Here is a 17,723-nt window from a genome sequence, read left to right on the forward strand (position 1 = left end):
CCCGGTTCCCCAGATTACTAGACTACCACTCTTAACCACTACACCATACTGGCTACTACACCAGATGCACATTCATGTAGCCAGTGGTCTACAGATTTTGGCTGGACTAGCCGACCATCCAAAATCTGTATTCTCCACCAACACTGTCCCTTCCTCAATGGAGGAATAGATTCTTGTTTTCAACATCACGATGAGCTCAGGGCCAGCCCACTCATGAGACAAGATGTGGTGACTGCTTCAGGCGGCAGAATCCACAGGGGCAGCAGATGTCAATCTATCTCTCCTGCCCCCTTGTTTCCTCCCCCCTTCTTCCCTGGTGGGGAGGGGGTGCACCAAAATGTCTTGGGCTGGCCCAGGGAGAACACAAAGTCAGGTCAGAATTCAGCCTCTGGACCAGCGGGGCTTCTGCTAGCAGAAAAAGTCACCCGGGTCCCCTCAATGGTTCTAGTAGTCCCTGTGGAAGCCTTCTCACCATTACTGCTGCTGATGGGGCTGACTGCTGGAACTAGCAAGGAGGGGAAGTAGGCTATATGCAAGAACCTTCTAACCTCTGGATCCAGCAAATGTTAAAATCTAAGCCAGGCTAGCTTCCTGTGTTGAGGAGATAGCCTGGGTTATGTGCCATTAAGGGAAACAAAGGAAAGAGGAGGTGGAAAATGGGTGGGGCCTGTTCCCCACCTCGTGGTTAGTCAGAAGGACGAAGCCACAAAGTTGAAAGTTGCAGTGATGTAAGCTAGTAGCAAAGCAGCAAGCTCGAGAGCATTTGATTTCTGCGGCTGTGGGAGAAGCAAGACCCCCCTGGGGTGCGGATGCCGCGAGCCCCTCCATCGCAGGCTCAGGTTGTGTATATATGTAAATAAAGACACCACAGTCTCTGCTGTCCCTCATTCCCAAAGGAAACACAAACCCGGGGTAAGCGCCTGGAACCCCTGGAATCTCGCACGGCTCTGAGATTGGGGTGGCGTGTTGTTGCTGGGTCCACCCCTCCAACTGTCACCTCCTAGAGCCCTGTGGTCCTGCTTGCCTCCCTTTTCTGTCACTGCTTGCACATTGGTGCTCTCTGAGCATGCAGGAGAGAGGAGGCAGGGCCACATCCTCCAGCTACCTTGTTTTCTGGGAAACCCAGCCAGATGGGTGGGGTATAAATAAGAAATAATTTTAATTCTTGATATTTATCAATCTTGGGCAAGTGAATGGAGTGCAGCAACAGCAGGTTGTCCCATTCAGGGATTGGGGGCCCCACTGACTGCACCTTTCCCAAGTCCCACCCCCCAGTACCCAACCCCAGGGGCGTCCTTAGGGAAACGAACAATTGGTATTTGTCTTTTGGACTGGTAGGCATCACTCCTCCCATCTAGCGATATATATTGAGTGGTTCTTTATTCAGATCCTCTATAAAAGCTTACCTTCCTTCAGTGGGTAATCCATGTAGAAAACGTCAAAATTGGCATATTTCTCGGATTTTGCCAGCTCCTTCAGGACACTGGAAAGCTGTGAGGCTCTCTGTGGGGTGTCGGGAATCCATAAGGAATATATGTGTGAATTGTTTTATTGTTATGAGAACTCTTACCCATCTCTGCCTGCCAGGAGTCCAGAGCACCTTACAGTAATATGCACAATAAAACAACATGCAAGCTTTGTGTGGCCACACTGCTTTCAGCTTCTGTGCACAAGTGTGAAATTAAATCTGCCATTTAACGTCCAAGCCACACAGTCGCCACCCCCCCTTTGCTTGTACAAACAGCTGACCTTGTTTACAACCTTGACCAAAACGGTATTAAGATATTGACACAGTATATAGAGCAACATTCCCCTGCAAGGTTCAGAGCTTCACAACCAAGGTATGCATTCAATGCCATCCTAAGCCATTTCCAGTCGGTAGAAAGACAATTCCCTCCTGGAGCTGCTGTAGGCAAAACTGCTTGAGCGAAAGGACCCTCAAGTGCCACTGATTCAGATGTCCAAGACAGCACAAACTAGTTCTTCCTCGTGACTGAGCTGCTTCAGACATCATGAGGAGGGGGAGTGCCTGCTTGCAAGCCCCTCCACGCCAAGACTCCCTTGCATGTAGAAAGCTAGCACAACAGGGAAAATATTACGCTAGAAGCACTTGATGTTAGGATATTTCCGTTCCACCTTAAAAGGGAGCAGGCTTTGTGAGTCACAGAGTCTGCGTATTTCCTGTTCACAGGAAGTTTATGTTTTGTCTTTGCTTTCATTTTCTCTCTCTGTGCCTGAGACACCGAAGCAGGCAGTCATGTTTTCTTTGTTCTGACCAACGCTGAATAAAATTGTAAATAATGCTCTCCTGCGTGCATCTTTCGCTGTGCATTATCTGCTGATAGAGCGTGCAAGAGCTCTGGAATGTGGGAAGCTATTTCTGGGGCTCGTGTCGCTAATTGAATGATACTGCGTGTCTACAGGAGATCGATGGATCGTCCGGAATCGACGTGGGGCCTTGATGGATGATGTCTCCTCGGCAGTATCCCAACACTTGATACCTATGCAGGCTGCTTTCAAAAATGTTCATTCTTAGGCAAGGCAGTCCCATAGAAAGTCTATTAGCTTGCGCCTAACCCTGAAGATTTAAGTGAGATATTTCTCTGGGAAAGAACAGAAACTGGCAGGCTATTTTGCTGGCATTTGAACCCCATGTACATTAAGCAGATTGTTTAAATATATAAGAAACTGAATCCGATCTGAGCATCTTGAACTGAAGCTGAACAATACAAGCCCTTGGTGACATTAGGAGTCTTCACTAAAACAGTGATATAAAATATCCTGTCCTTTAAAACCTTATTTCCTTCTTACAGCAGGAGTCCAAATACCGTCTTTAAAAATAGAATATCTGAATATATTTTAAAATTACTTTTATATTAAACATACCTCTGAGGTCAGGTTCCTAAGAGTGGCATTTGCAGACATCCAGCCAACACATGGAGCAGACTGTGTGAATGCAGAAAGATTTAAATATTTGTTATGTAAAATAAAATAATAATAATAATAATAATAATAATAATAATAATAATAATAATAATAATAAATGTCTATTCACCTTTCCTCTGAAGATGACAAGGTGGTTTATTATTATTATTATTATTACTACACACACACACATACACAAAAAATATATAGTAACAAACAAAAAGAATAGCCCCACACAAACAGTTTAAAAGACCATAGATTGTTTAGTTAGCCAAGGGAGAAGAGGAATGTTTTTGCCTTGCACCTAAAGATATGTAATGAAGGCACCAGGAGACAGAGAAAAACCTCCATTAACTGGAAGGCTGGAGATGTTATCAAAAACATTGCACGTATTTTTTAAAACAAAGTGTTACTGTTTCAGACCTAGGCAGGAAACATAGAGTGAAGGAGATAATTCAGATTAACAACCGAAATTCAAAAAACAGATGTTCTTAATAGATGTGGACTCAATCGTCCATAATCTCTGGCTTGTTTGAAGAACTTTACTTGTTTGGAGCACTAAAACTCAGGGATGGCCTATAAGAACTTGGGTGCCCTAAACAAAATACTGAAATGAGATTCCCCCTTCTTCTCCCCCAGTTAAGTTTGGATCCTGTCATCACTCCAGGATTTCACCTCTTCAATTTGTCCTTGGGGCCAACAAACTTGCTTTTGCCCTGGGCAACACTTTGGTAAGAAACAGCAAGGTATGGCGACTAGCAGGGGAATCGAACACTCATCTCCTTCCATTTGCTTCTTCTTCAAAGTTCCACCTTGTGATAAGGCCAGCCCTGTCTAAAAGCCTAGAGACTAGCTCATAGTCTATACTTGCTACATACAGTTACATGCCTAATTACTTTATGCCAGGGGTCAGCAAACTTTTTCAGCCGTGAGCTGGTCCACCATCCCTCAGACCATGTGGTGGACTGGACAATATTTTGAAAAAAAATAATGAACGAATTCCTATGCCCCACAAATTACCCAGAGATGTACCGTATTTTTCGGCCCATAGGGCGCACCTAGTTTTTGGGGGGCGAAATAAAGAAAAAAAATAATTTTCTCCCAAGGCACGGGGCTGGGGCGGGGGAAGCCCGAGCTTCCCCTGACCCCAGCCCCCAGAACAGGCTGCTCTGCGCAAGCTGTGGGAGCCCGGTGGTAACTCCCGCAGGCTCCCAAGGCTCGCGCAGAGCACCAACCCCTCTCGCTCTCCAGGCTTCAGCGAAAGCCTGCATTTGCCCCATAGGACGCACACACATTTCCCCTTCATTTTTGGAGGGGGAAAAGTGCATCCTATAGGGCGAAAAATACGGTATTTTAAATAAAAGCACGCATTCTACTCATGTAAAAACACCAGGCAGGCCCCACAAATAACCCAGAGATGCATTTTAAATAAAAGGACACATTCTACCCATGTAAAACCACACTGATTCCCGGACACTCCACAGGCCGGATTGAGAAGGCAATTGGGCCACATCCGGCCCCTGGGTCTTAGGTTGCCTACCCCTGCTTTACGCTCTTCCTAAAGGAAGGTCCGTTTACGAACCTCACGAACTTCCACCACAACTAGATGTCAAACCAACAGAAGGCATCACCTCTCATACTCAGCTTTTTTCAGCCCAAGATGTAATTGCATTGGACATTGAGGCAACTTACCTGTAGACAGCTGAGAAACGAGAAAAAATGTTCGTATGTGACATCTTTGTTCAACTGGCCTGGAAAACAGAAATATTTTCAAAACTGACCACGTGAAAACATATCACATCCCTTGCTGGAAACGCATTAGAAATCTGCCTGGCAAGAGCATCTGAGTGAACGTGTTTGGGCTTAACTTAGGGAGAGGAATCTCACTTCTGACCTTTGCATGTTGAGCGTGAAAATCTCAAGCGATTCTCATTGTGTTCAGTGCTTAGAAGCATTCCTACGGTTGGGAGACTTCCATTATCAACACACAAAGGTCAGAAGTGGAGTTGTGGGAGAAGGGGACATTGTGGCTTGGTATGCAACCCAAGTCTACATGCACCCACCTAAAAGAATGAAAAAGACTAAGAATTTCACTGTTTGTGTTATGTACTGAAGTTCTCACCCTGGGCCAGCAGGGGGATACTGTAGATAGTTCAGGTCCACATATGCAAATAAGGGATTGAAAGTGACATTCATTGATTGGATAGTTACAGAAAATGGTTACTGTTGCGTTCTAGTGGAGCTCTATATAAGCAGGTTGGCTGAACCCTTCAGTTCAGTTCTGTTCTGGCCTGTGAATAAACAAGAGCTGTTTGAAGAAGTACATAGAATAGGCAGCCAGCCCTCGGACGCTCTCCCTCCTTTGATATTTCCTGCCACTATCACTATATTCATTAGTGTACAGTGGCTATTTTGATAGCTGGCATATGTACACAACAATCCTCATGAAGATTTGGCATAGGCAACGGTGCCAAAATTAGGTATAAGGCAGTTAATAGCAGCTTGTCTCATTATTGGATCTGTAATCTGTAGCAACTCTCTTCTGGCTTCTTTAGTTTTAGCTAAAAGCTATGCACAAAGCCTAGTGCTTGTTTGGTTAACCTTCCAGCTTTTCTCCAATGTTTTGGGATAAGCTAAGGTTCATAAAGCCTTTTATGCTCTCCACAACTTTGTGAAGCAAAGCTGAGCAGTATGATTTGCCCAAGTTCGCTCAGACACTTGCACAGCTATGTAAGGATTCAAAATGAGCTTTTTGGTCCCATTCTATATATCCTTTGTAACTGCTGCTGCAAATAAACTCCCTCAGGCTGATTCACACAATGTATTTGCAATACACTATATAGCAGGCATCAGGGATGTGGGTGTTGCTGTGGGTTAAACCACAGAGCCTAGGACTTGCCGATCAGAAGGTCGGCGGTTCAAATCCCTGCGACGGGGTGAGCTCCCGTAGCTCGGTTCCTGCTCCTGCCCACCTAGCAGTTTGAAAGCACGTCAAATGCAAGTAGATAAATAGGTAAGGTAAGGTAAACGGCGTTTCCGTGCGCTGCTCTGGTTCGCCAGAAGCAGCTTAGTCATGCTGGCCACATGACCCAGAAGCTGTACGCCAGCTCCCTCGGCCAATAAAGCGAGATGAGCGCCACAACCCCAGAGTCGGCCACGACTGGACCTAATGGTCAGGGCTCCCTTTATCTTTATATAGCAGGCATAGGCAAACTCAGCCCTCCAGATGTTTTGGGACTACAACTCCCATGATCCCTAGCTAGCAGAACTAGTGGTCAGGGATGATGGGAATGGTAGTCTCAAAACACCTGGAGGGCCGAGTTTGCCTATGCCTGCTATATAGCCTACCATAGGCTTTATTGCTGCCCCTTCACATCTGTGTCTCAAGTCACATTACACACACACACACACACACACACACACACACATCTTCTTTACTTCTGCATATACACCTTTTCCACCTCTATTCTCAGCCAATTAAGCTAACAAGAGATCAGAGTCACATAATATTCAGTTCAAATCCCAGGGCTGAGTGACTGATACCAATTAACAAGCCTTTCACTCTCCAAAACCAATCTAGCTTTTTCACATCAAGGAGGAAGATTAAAGACGACTGTGTGCAACTATGGCTTTTTTATACCTCACATCGGTTGGCTTTAAAGGTGGAAATAATGCATTCTGTCACAGAAAGAAGCATATACTTCTTCTGTCCAGGTGACCTATATTCAAGTATTGTTAAACTCACATCAGGCTTCCCATAACATGCTCTATATTAAGAAATGTTCATATCTGATCATTTGTCTCGTAGTTTTTTCTCCTTCTCGGATCAAGATAATGAATTACAGTATCTTAAGCTGAACTGCTACATGCCCTTACCAGGGAATAAGTCCCTCTGAATTCACGGCACCCAGTTGGAAGCGCTAAAACCTGTCAGGCAGGCAGTCTGCCTTGGACACAATTGGGAAAAGAGACATTTGAAAAACACTTAAAGTTTAGAAAGAAATAATACAAAAGAGCGGGGAGATTTATTTATTTTTTGCCAAAGAAGGCACTGGTGGAATTTTCAGCTATGACCACAAAAACCTTAATCACCAAAGCCCAAACCAAGTTGTCCTTTATATATCTTAAGTACAGTATGCCCACTATCTAGTATAAAGCTGGACAATGTGCTTTCACTGAAAGGAGGAGGAGGAGCTCAAATCTTGCAACTTTCACAAATCTGAGGGTCCCAGAAGAGCCACGTGGTGAATGAACTGGCACCTCCGCAGCGCCATCACATTTAGGAAAGAAAGTTGGTGTATTTACCAAGAGGGTAGAATCGATCGTGCAAGTTATCCCACAGAAAGCGGCCGTCTACCAAACCGGTTAAAAGCACATGGCTCCCTTTGGGAAGGAGGCCGTTGAGATGTTGCAGAGCCTGCATAACACTGGCGTGCATCTGCTCGGGCCGTGTCATGTGTTCAACAGTGTCAGGATACCTAAGAGAGAAAAAGACCACACGGTGTTTAGGCAAGGAACAGCAAGAGCAAAACGGCTAAATGGTCTCCTGTTTGGCTACGCTTTGGGTTGTAGCCTTATTGGAGTTCACCGACTGGGTCTGCATTGCTCCCGGACAGGAGGAAGGAAGTCAAATGACACCGAGGGTTGGTTCAGAGAAAGAGTTCTTTATTTCTACTCTCCGGAACAGCAGAAAGGCACCTGTGTGGTGTGTCCACAGCAAGTCCAAAGAAATGAGAAATTTCATGTAGTATATATATCCTCCAGGCACCCTCTCCCTCCTTCCTCAGGAATCCAACCACATCAGCCTATACACGCAGGTTGACATCACATATGTTCCTGCTCCGATATTCTTCACCATAAAAGGGTATTCCTTCCCGTACTTCTGACCATAAAAGGATATTCCTGTTCCTACTCTTATCTTGGAGCAAGAGGTCACCATCTCCAAGAACACACTCTGGCACTGTTCCCGGACTAGGTCTGTGTGTCAGCATGTCAGATAAGCCCTAGGCATGTCATCCCTACTCCACTTGGAACAGCCAAGGTCACAAACTGATAAAGGAGAGGGCTCTGAGCACTTGTTTATACAGCCGGGTTTTGTTATACATTGACTCAGAGCTCAAGTTAATGGATTTTAGCTAAGGAAAAATAGGGATTTTGGTGCCCATTTCAAATTGCCTGCACAGTCAGTTTTGGGTTTGGGAAGCCCATTCCTTCAGGGTGATCTGTTTGGATGCGTTACTGGAGGGCTTAAGCATGGGCTAGATCAGCTTGCACGACTTGTGAGTCAGCTGCTTGGTCCTCCCCATTCTTGCAGTTCTAGGCATTTGTCAAGACTAGGAGGGTTACTGAACCCCAGCGGCTGCCATAAGTGGCTGGCAAGCTACGAGAAATGATGGATCATCAAGCTGTGCAAGCTGGGACTAGATGGTTAATTGGGGCCACTCCGACCCCGTTATTCCATGCAGAATTTCAAGAGTTTAGTGCCGGATGTGCCTCATGTGTCCCAACAAAGCTGGGATGTATCCTTGTTAAGAAGCAATGGTTCTGAAAGATTAAAAGTTAAATATTGACATGTGCCTCCATCTGCAGATGCACACTGTCTCACAGCAGTTAACAGAAGCCCTTAGAAGATCAAGCATTTTCAGAACTGGGGAGCTTGGGCAGAGAAGCCTTTATCATGGCTGATTTACCATTAAGGGAGTTTAATCTTTTTTCTGTTATTTCTTTCAGTTGTCCCTCATTTCAAAGCACAGATTGCCTCTGGCCCCAATCAGTCAGCTCTTGTTTCCTTCTTGTTATCATGCCTTTATGTCACAGATAAAATACAGCAATGGGAAAAGAAAGCGGCAGAGATGATCAGTTAGTGGAAAAACAGCAAATCTAACAATTTTGCTTGCTTCCCTTCTCTCTCAAAAAAACCCCAGAACCCCACTGTGAATTCATTTTTTTTCATGTTTCTTTTTTATTATTATTTCGCTGTCCTACATTCGTGCCTTGGTAGGCTGTGAGATATGCACCATCTGTCTATATTTTTGTACATCCTCCTCATTTGGACATTGCAATTTGGGTTCAGCTGGGAAAGCACATGATTCGCCAATTTCATTATCTCTGTCACTTACAAATGCCTGTATTTCTCAATCTCTCACTTGCCACCTTGGCATGAAATATTGGCAGTTAACTGTGCTTTGGCTGAGGTGTGATTCTGCAGCACAGGAGCTACAGCACTTACTTCAGCTAGAAACAGAGACCTGAATTAGATAGGGATGCATTATTCCAATCAACATGGCTCTAAATACCAGTTTAATAGGATAGTGAAATACTGTCACTTGTTAATTAAAACAACCGCCATTTTTAAAGAAAAAAAACAGCAACCCGGTATCTGTTATGAATGCTTCTGTTTCACTATATCTGCATATTAATTCCTGGACGATGAATGTATACCGTATTTTTCGCACGATTGGACGCACCGGACCATAGGGCGCACCTAGTTTTTTTGGGGGGAAATAAAGGGAAAAAAAATTCCCTTTATTTCCCCCCCAAAAGCAGGTCAGGGAAACCGAACCAGGTCGAGGAACAGCGGGATAGTGGCGCTGCGCCTCCCTGCTGTCCCCCGAGCTTGTGGGGCTGGCTGATGTCTGCTTGGCGCGTGGGGCGCTCTGATTCAGGGCGCCCCGCCCGCCGGGCGGCAGGCTGCTATCCGCAGCTTGGGGAGCCTTGCGGGGAACTCCTGCAGGGCTCCCCACGCTGCGGATGTCTGCCCGGCGCGAGGGGCGCTCTGCTTCAGGGCGCCCCGCCCGCCGGGCGGCAGGCTGCTATCCGCAGCTTGGGGAGCCTTGCGGGGAACTCCTGCAGGGCTCCCCACGCTGCGGATGTCTGCCCGGCGCGAGGGGCGCTCTGATTCAGGGCGCTCTGCCCGCTGGGCGGCAGGCTGCTATCCGCAGCTTGGGGAGCCTTGCGGGGAACTCCTGCAGGGCTCCCCACCCTGCGGATGTCTGCCCGGCGCGAGGGGCGCTCTGATTCAGGGCGCTCCGCCCGCCAGGCGGCAGGCTGCTATCCGCAGCGTGGGGAGCCTTGCGGGGAACTCCTGCAGGGCTCCCCACCCTGCGGATGCGTTCCCGAAGCGCCGGGCGCTCTGCTTTCAGGGCGCCCGACGCTCCGGGAAGCAGGCTGCTATCCGCAGCCTAGACATCCCTGCGGGACCTCCCGCAGGGTTGCCTAGGCTGCGGATGTGTTCCCGAAGCGCCGGGCGCTCTGCTTTCAGGGCGCCCGACGCTCCGGGAAGCAGGCTGCGGATGTGTTCCCGAAGCGCCGGGCGCTCTGCTTTCAGGGCGCCCGACGCTCCGGGAAGCAGGTTGCTATCCGCAGCCTAGACAGGGCTAGCAGAGCGCTAATCCCGAAGCTTGGGGCTGCGGAGCTCAGCGCGCCCCAAGCTTCTGGGTGCCGGCAAGGTCTAGACGGCTAGCGGAGACCTTGCCGGCACCCAGAAGCTTGGGGCGCGCTGAGCTCCGCACGCCCCAAGCTTCGGGATTAATGCAGCGCTCCGCTAGCCGTGGGAGAGCTGGGTCTCCCACGGCTAGCGGATAGCTTCCTGAAGCCTGGGGAGCGAGAGGGGTCGGTGCGCACCGACCCCTCTCACTTTCCAGGCTTCAGCGAAAGCCTGCATTCGCTCCATAGGACGCACACACATTTTCCCTTGCTTTTTAGGAGGGAAAAAGTGCGTCCTATGGTGCGAAAAATACGGTAGCTTGATACCCAAAAAACCACACCTCTGTTTTATGAGTTGGCAAGGATTTTGATGGTGCTAAAGCCAAGGGTAGGTTTAGGCGAAAGTGCTGTACACATTCTGGTGGACTTTTACAGATCAAATATTTCATTGCATGCCCCTGCCCCCTCTTTTCCCAGTACTATTTTCCCAACAGATTTATCCCAGTGCCTTTTTAAAGGAAGTTATCATCATGAAAAGTAACAGGAACCAGCCAACAGTTTCCCTTGAGACCACAGCTAGACTTGAACAAGGGCAAACATTAATGTTTCATTCTTTTGCAGAATAAGATGCATTCTCTTTCTGATACAAAGGTCTGGGATTCTTGTGGAACTCATGCAGTTTCAAAACTTAGGCACTAACAGCATACTAAAACCATCCAAATGGAAGTAAGAATAATAAAAAACAGACAAACAGAAAGACAAAGCAAGGAAGAATTAATGGCACAACTTGCTGGAGTAACATTTGTGAGATACTGCAGGGAGAGAGTAAGGTAGGAACTTGTGTCTGAAAAGAAACAAAACAAAAACTCCTCTTGTCACATTAATGGTGCAAATGGACAATATGGCATCAACACAGGCCATTTATTTAAATGTCAATATTCCCAAGTGAGGGTGAAAGAAACACAACAGGATTAGATACTCCATTCTAAGTTTTGTATAGTGAACTCAAGAGCTTGGTATTTCGTATTATTTTTCCTTCATTTATTTCCATTCACGATACCATGGAAGTACACTGCAACTCAGCCAATGCCAAGCACTACTGACTAGTTATTTAGACTCACAATATTGAGCTTTTGACATAGAAGCAAACCACTGCACAATGTAAATCTTCTATAATGGTAACTAATACCTCAGTACTACTACTACTACTACTACTATTATTATTATTATTATTATTATTATTATTATTATTATTATTAAACTGCTTCCATTTGTGGGCTGCCTGTCATTTATATAACCAAACAATCTCCTGGTTGGCACATTCCCACTAAATATGAGTTTATTTAGGAACATTCATGAATATTTGGTGTATCTGGATACAAATATTAAGCTTGTATTCCACTATAGAATATATTTTATGCCACTCATTCTTTCTAAAGCTTTTTATGATTATTACAATTATTATTTTATTATCTTGTAGCTTTACTATTTCTGTTTATGACTGTCTTTAGTACTACTTTAGTTTGATGATTTGTTCGTTAGAGTAATTTTTCTAACAAAAAGTAGTAGCGGTATTTCAGCAGAACAAAATGACTGAAATGCCATAGCCAGGAAACATCCTGAAAAAATAGTCATAAACTATCCCTCCCCATCTCTCCACCTTCTCTCTCTCTGCAGAAGTAAACAATTTAGTTATAAAAACAGTAGAATGCATACATGCATGAACAATTTAAATATACCAGAATGTACACATGAGCGCTTGTGTGTCCCCACACCAACAAGATCCAGATAATTCTATCAAGGATGTTACACAAATGATAATTAAAATGTGCCCTGCATATATTGGTTTTTACACCTGTTTAACTATCATGCTTTTTACATGCAGTGGTACCTTGGTTTACGAACTTAATTCGTTACAGAAGTCCAGTCTTAAACCAAAGTGTTCTTAAACCAAGGCCTGCTTTCCCATAGCAGTGAGGGACTCAATTTACAAATGGAACACACTCAACAGGAAGCGAAACATGTTCTTATTCCAAGGCAAAATTCACAAACCAAAACACCTACTTGTGGGTTTGCAGCGTTCTTAATGCAAGTTGTTCATAAACTAAGCTGTTCTTAAACCAAGGTACCGCTGTACATTCCCCCCTCCCCTGAGAAACCTCAATATTCTTGTTTTAAAAGGTAAAGGTACCCCTGCCCGTACGGGCCAGTCTTGCCAGACTCTGGGGTTGTGCGCCCATCTCACTCAAGAGGCCGGGGGCCAGCGCTGTCCGGAGACAGTTCCGGGTCACGTGGCCAGCGTGACATCGCTGCTCTGGCGAGCCAGAGCCGCACACGGAAACGCCGTTTACCTTCCCGCTAGTAAGCGGTCCCTATTTATCTACTTGCACCCGGTGGTGCTTTCGAACTGCTAGGTTGGCAGGCGCTGGGACATATTCTTGTTTAGAGAACTATAATTTCCGGAGTTCTCTGGGAAGGGGGAATGACTATTAAATTAGTTTAAGTGTAATGGAGATATACCCAATGTTATATTTTCTTAAAACCTTACCCATTGCAGACGTCATTTCCAATCATTGAAAAGATAACTATTGCAGGCTTGTCAAACTGTTGACTCCTTGCCAAGCTGAAAATAAAAGATAAACGAAAACTCAGTCTTAAAATTCTACTCACAGCATGAACAATTCTCTCTGGGTTGTATCTAACTCAGAGCAGATCCAATGAATTAAATGGGCATGTCTAACTTAGGTCCACTGATTTAAGTAGGTTTACTCTGAGTATGACTTAGATATAACCCTCTCTTTCCCTCTATAACAACATACAGTATGTTCCTATTACACAGAACTTACTAATGCAATATAATTTTATAAGGGTTTACAGCAAGTAGATGAGGCTTTAAGATCACACGGCTCATCAATATAATCAATGACAACTGGTGATGACAATGAGAATAATAGAATCAAAGAATTGTAGAGTTGGAAGGGATCCTGCCCAAAGCCATCCCTGGGTGGCCTTGAACCACCAACCTTCCAGTTAACAGCCGACGCACTCACCCATTGTGCCATGGGAGGGACACTTAGTTTTTCTTTAACACAGCAGCTTCTCATAGTAAGCATGTACTTACTATGTGCATGTTTACTATGAGAAATGCTATGACATATACACAGCTTTCCCAATAGGGACCTGGTACCACCAGTTATAGGAGCCAACTCCTAGGGGCCAAGGGGTCTTTGTCCCCCAATAAAGTATTTGTGGGGCCCAGGGCCTCCAAAGTTGACGGGCATTATCACTGTCATACCCCATCGTTCTGCCCGGACTCTGAGGTCCAGCGCCGAGGGCCTTCTGGCGGTTACCTCACTGCGAGAAGCCAAGTTACAGGGAACCAGGTAGAGAGCTTTCTCGGTGGTAGCACCCGCCCTGTGGAACGCTCTCCCACCAGATGTCAAAGAGAACAAATACCAGACTTTTAGAAGGCATCTGCAGGCAGCCCTGTTTAGGGAAACTTTTAATGTTTGATGCATTACTGTATTTTAATATTTTGTTGGAAGCCACCCAGAGTGGATGGGGAAGCCCAGCCAGATGGGCAGGGTATAAATAAATTATTATTACAGTGGTACCTCAGGTTACATACGCTTCAGGTTACAGACTCCACTAACCCAGAAATAGTACCTCGGGTTAAGAACTTTGCTTCAGGATGAGAACAGAAATCGTGCTCCGGCGGCGCGGCAGCAGCGGGAGGCCTCATTAGCGAAAGTGGTGCTTCAGGTTAAGAACAGTTTCAGGTTAAGAACGGACCTCCAGAATGAATTAGGTACTTAACCCGAGGTACCACTGTATTATAATTATTATTATTATTATTAAAATGTGTGCACCATGTCATGTGATCGATTGTGTGGGGTGGGGCTTACCTGCCCCCCCAATATTTTATTCAAGTTGGCACCGCTGCCATCTAATTCAGTATTGTCAACTGTGTGGTACTCCAGGGATTCAAGCTGCAGCTTTTCTCAGACTAACCTGGAGATGCCAGGGATTGAACCTTGGTTCAAGCAGTTGCTCAACCACTGAGCTATAGCCCTTCCCCAAATAGATTTAGGCAAAGGAACTCTCAAGCTACTTCGGAGATGTAAACCACTGGTTTGGATGGATTTAACATATTAGACATTAAAACATTAACTATGAAAAAGTTTGGACAAATTCATGGAGGATACATCAAGCAACAACTATTGTCATGTTAGCCAAATGGAATCTCAGCCTCTGAATGTTTGCATAGTGCATTTGGACTTTCGAGTAGCAAAGTGATGGTGGCATAGCTGGGGCCTTGCATTGTCCTGCAGCTAGCTATTTAAACTATGGATCAAATAGCTCAAATCCCCCATTAACTATTTACCTCTTGACAAGCTCTAGGACGTTTTGCGAAGAGCCACCTAGATGATCAAAGGCAATGAATAAAAGAGAGTTTAGCACAGCTTAAGTAACAAGACTTGTGAAAGGCATGAAACATCTGATGAAATAAGGTCCTCTTGAAATTGGTGAGATTTGAGTGAATTGTGATTAACTTTGGGGGATCATGTCCAGCTGGAAAGCTGGACCTACTATTTCCCAACTGAAGCAAGCCAACTTCCCATAACCTACTAGGCTTCTCAGGCAGCAACCCAGATATCCCTCCCTGCAGCCTTACATCAACCAGGCAAGCAAGAGGTAAGGCGGCACTTTCTCATTTGCTTACCCCCTCCCCAGGTCACGTGACCCATCTCGCCCCAGCGGTTATGCAGCAAACCCAAAGTACTGCTGACTATGGCAGACAGGAAAGGCAGATGAAAGGACAAGAGGGAATCAGTTGAGAGAAACTATGGTGCCTCAGATCACCGTAAACTGAAGATACAGGGTAGAATCTACCCCTTTCCATTACAATCTCTCACCCTATATCACACTGACCGTAATAAGCATTCCCTGATTATCAGCTTTTGGAAACAAAAGCCCCAAGTTGTCCACCACCTATTCTCAAGGCACATTTTTGCATCTGCAAATGTATTTTGCTACCTGCAGCCAATTATTTTGCTGAAAAGCCATGGCAAACATGATTGATGCCAATTGCCCTAGAAGGCCTTGAATGTTTGCAAGTCAGTCATGGATGAACGGATGGGGAGGTAGCCAGCCAGACAGAAGCTTGGCAGGGAATGAGAAAAGATACCGTTAGACTTGTATGCTAGAACAGTCTGGCTGTGAACCTTATCTTATTGTTGAATGAACTTTTTGCTCCTCCAAACCATAAAGAAAAAGGGACCCCTGACAGTTAAGTCCAGTCGCGAACGACTCTGGGGTTGCAGCGCTCATCTCGCTTTATTGGCCGAGGAAGCCGGCGTACATCTTCCGGGTCATGTGGCCAGCATGACTAAGCTGCTTCTGGTGAACCAGAGCAGCGCACAGAAACGCCGTTTACCTTCCTGCCAGAGCGGTACCTATTTATCTACTTGCACTTGGACGTGCTTTCGAACTGCTAGGGACGCTGGTGGTGCTGTGGTCTAAACCACTGAGCCTTGGGCTTGCTGATCAGAAGGTCAGCGGTTTGAATCCCCGCGACGGGGTGAGCTCCCGTTGTTCAGTCCCAGCTTCTGCCAAACCATAAAGAAGGAATAACAATTTAAAGTTGCAAAGAAACTCCAGGTGAACTAGGATTCCCCAAGGCAGCCGAGATTAAGACAACGTTTTCCTGCTTCCAATGGTACTCAATGGCTGCCGTGAAATATCTGCCTTCCTAATGTTCAATGGGCCAGAACATTCATTAACAGTTACATTATTCGGATCCAAGACAAAACACATCATCACAGAATGTGATAAAAGTACAGGTGAGAAACCTTATCCTGAGACGTGGGGAAATGAGTTCAGAAAGCGGCTCCCCATCAATCACACATGCTAGGAAGACATGAACAGCTGAAGGCACCCTGTCCCCGAGTACCCTGGAATGAGCTGAAAATAATCAGGCGGAGGACAGGCTTTCTATCAGTGAAGACTAGCTGATCATTCTTGGAGCTTATATGTGGTTATTTGCAGCTCAAGCCATATGTATCCAGGGTACAGCGTTTTCAATAAGCAGAAGGCTGCCTGTCTGAGGCGTTATACCTTGTTTCCTGAACTATCAAGCGGCATGAATTAATTACAAGAAAAATCTGTCCCAGCCAGTGCATCTATATTTGGAAGAATGAGAAGAAAACGTTGCTGAAGAAGATGCTGGTGTGTCCAGCAAACTTCAATGGCAATGTTTTAGTATGAGTACCAGTGTCTGTTAGGACGCAGGTGGCGCTGTGGGTTAAACCACAGAGCCTAGGGCTTGCCAACCAGAAGGTCGGCGGTTCAAATCCCCATGATGGGGTGAGCTCCCGTTGCTCAGTCCCTGCTCCTGCCAACCTAGCAGTTCGAAAGCACATCAAAGTGCGAGTAGATAAATAGGTACCACTCCAGCAGGAAGGTAAACAGCATTTCCGTGCGCTGCTCTGGTTCGCCAGAAGTGGCTTAGTCATGCTGGCCACATGACCCGGAAGCTGTACGCCGGCTCCCTTGGCCAATAAAGCGAGATGAGCTCCACAACCCCAGAGTCAGCCATGACTGGACCTAATGGTCAGGGGTCCCTTTACCCTTTACCTTTTACCAGTGTCTGTTTACCACTATGTCCAGTGATATATTTGAATGCTGATTCTAGGCAATATGTTGTTGTTGTTTTTAATCCTGACTCCTACGTATTTGTGTGCTTGCTAATAGTTAGCCAGCTAGTCAGCCAACCAGCCATAGGAATATAGGATACCTTCTTAGATTGAGCCAGTGATTCAGTCTAGCTCAGTATTGTCTTTATATGAGTTGCAGTGACTCTTCAAGGTTTCAGACAGAGGTCTTTCCCAGCCCTACCAGGAGATGACAAGAATTAAACCTGGGCCTTAGCCTTCTGCATGCAGTGCTCTATGTGCCTTCTCTAGAAACAAGAAGGATGAGGTTTGTATCCTCAATCTGCATTCAAAATGGTCCCCTTCCCCCAGCCTTGCTGTTCAACAGCTTCTACTTATGGTGAATGAATGTGCACCGGTGTTGGTGAAGACCAAACAAGGTACCATTTTTGGAAATATTCTGGTAATCTCGATGGTTGCAGCGGTTTCTTTTTCGTAAATATAGGTACAGCGACTCTGTCCAGCCTCTGAAACAAAGATAACAAAACTCTGGTTTAGTGAATGCACGGCATGCAAATAAAATAACAGATCAAGAATTGCAAAGATACAGTGCAGAGGACTTTCAGGTCACTTATTTGGGGAGAGGAGCTTTCATGACTAAATGGTCTTGATAGAACACCCCCATTTTAGCCTCATGGCAACACTGTGAGATGGGTTGGC

The 17,723-nt window shown here is 45.8% G+C and overlaps 1 protein-coding gene across 3 annotated transcripts in view; it reads right to left on the bottom strand.

The window, feature by feature from the left end:
- The window catches only part of AOAH (acyloxyacyl hydrolase), a 92,148-nt gene that overhangs the window by 13,703 nt on the left and 60,722 nt on the right, over nucleotides 1-17,723 (bottom strand). Inside the window, exons 14-20 of one of the 3 annotated variants that reach the window (XM_053409961.1) lie at nucleotides 17,448-17,530; nucleotides 14,735-14,771; nucleotides 12,899-12,973; nucleotides 7,231-7,403; nucleotides 4,618-4,676; nucleotides 2,887-2,946; nucleotides 1,407-1,503 (exon numbers count right to left, since the gene is read on the bottom strand). In XM_053409961.1, the coding sequence (XP_053265936.1) occupies nucleotides 1,407-1,503; nucleotides 2,887-2,946; nucleotides 4,618-4,676; nucleotides 7,231-7,403; nucleotides 12,899-12,973; nucleotides 14,735-14,771; nucleotides 17,448-17,530 (584 nt within the window). The remainder of the gene's footprint in view (nucleotides 1-1,406; nucleotides 1,504-2,886; nucleotides 2,947-4,617; nucleotides 4,677-7,230; nucleotides 7,404-12,898; nucleotides 12,974-14,734; nucleotides 14,772-17,447; nucleotides 17,531-17,723) is intronic. The other 2 variants (XM_053409962.1, XM_053409963.1) reach the window with 2 other exon arrangements.

Source organism: Podarcis raffonei, chromosome 12, assembly GCF_027172205.1.
Source record: "Podarcis raffonei isolate rPodRaf1 chromosome 12, rPodRaf1.pri, whole genome shotgun sequence".
Taxonomy (NCBI): domain Eukaryota; kingdom Metazoa; phylum Chordata; class Lepidosauria; order Squamata; family Lacertidae; genus Podarcis; species Podarcis raffonei.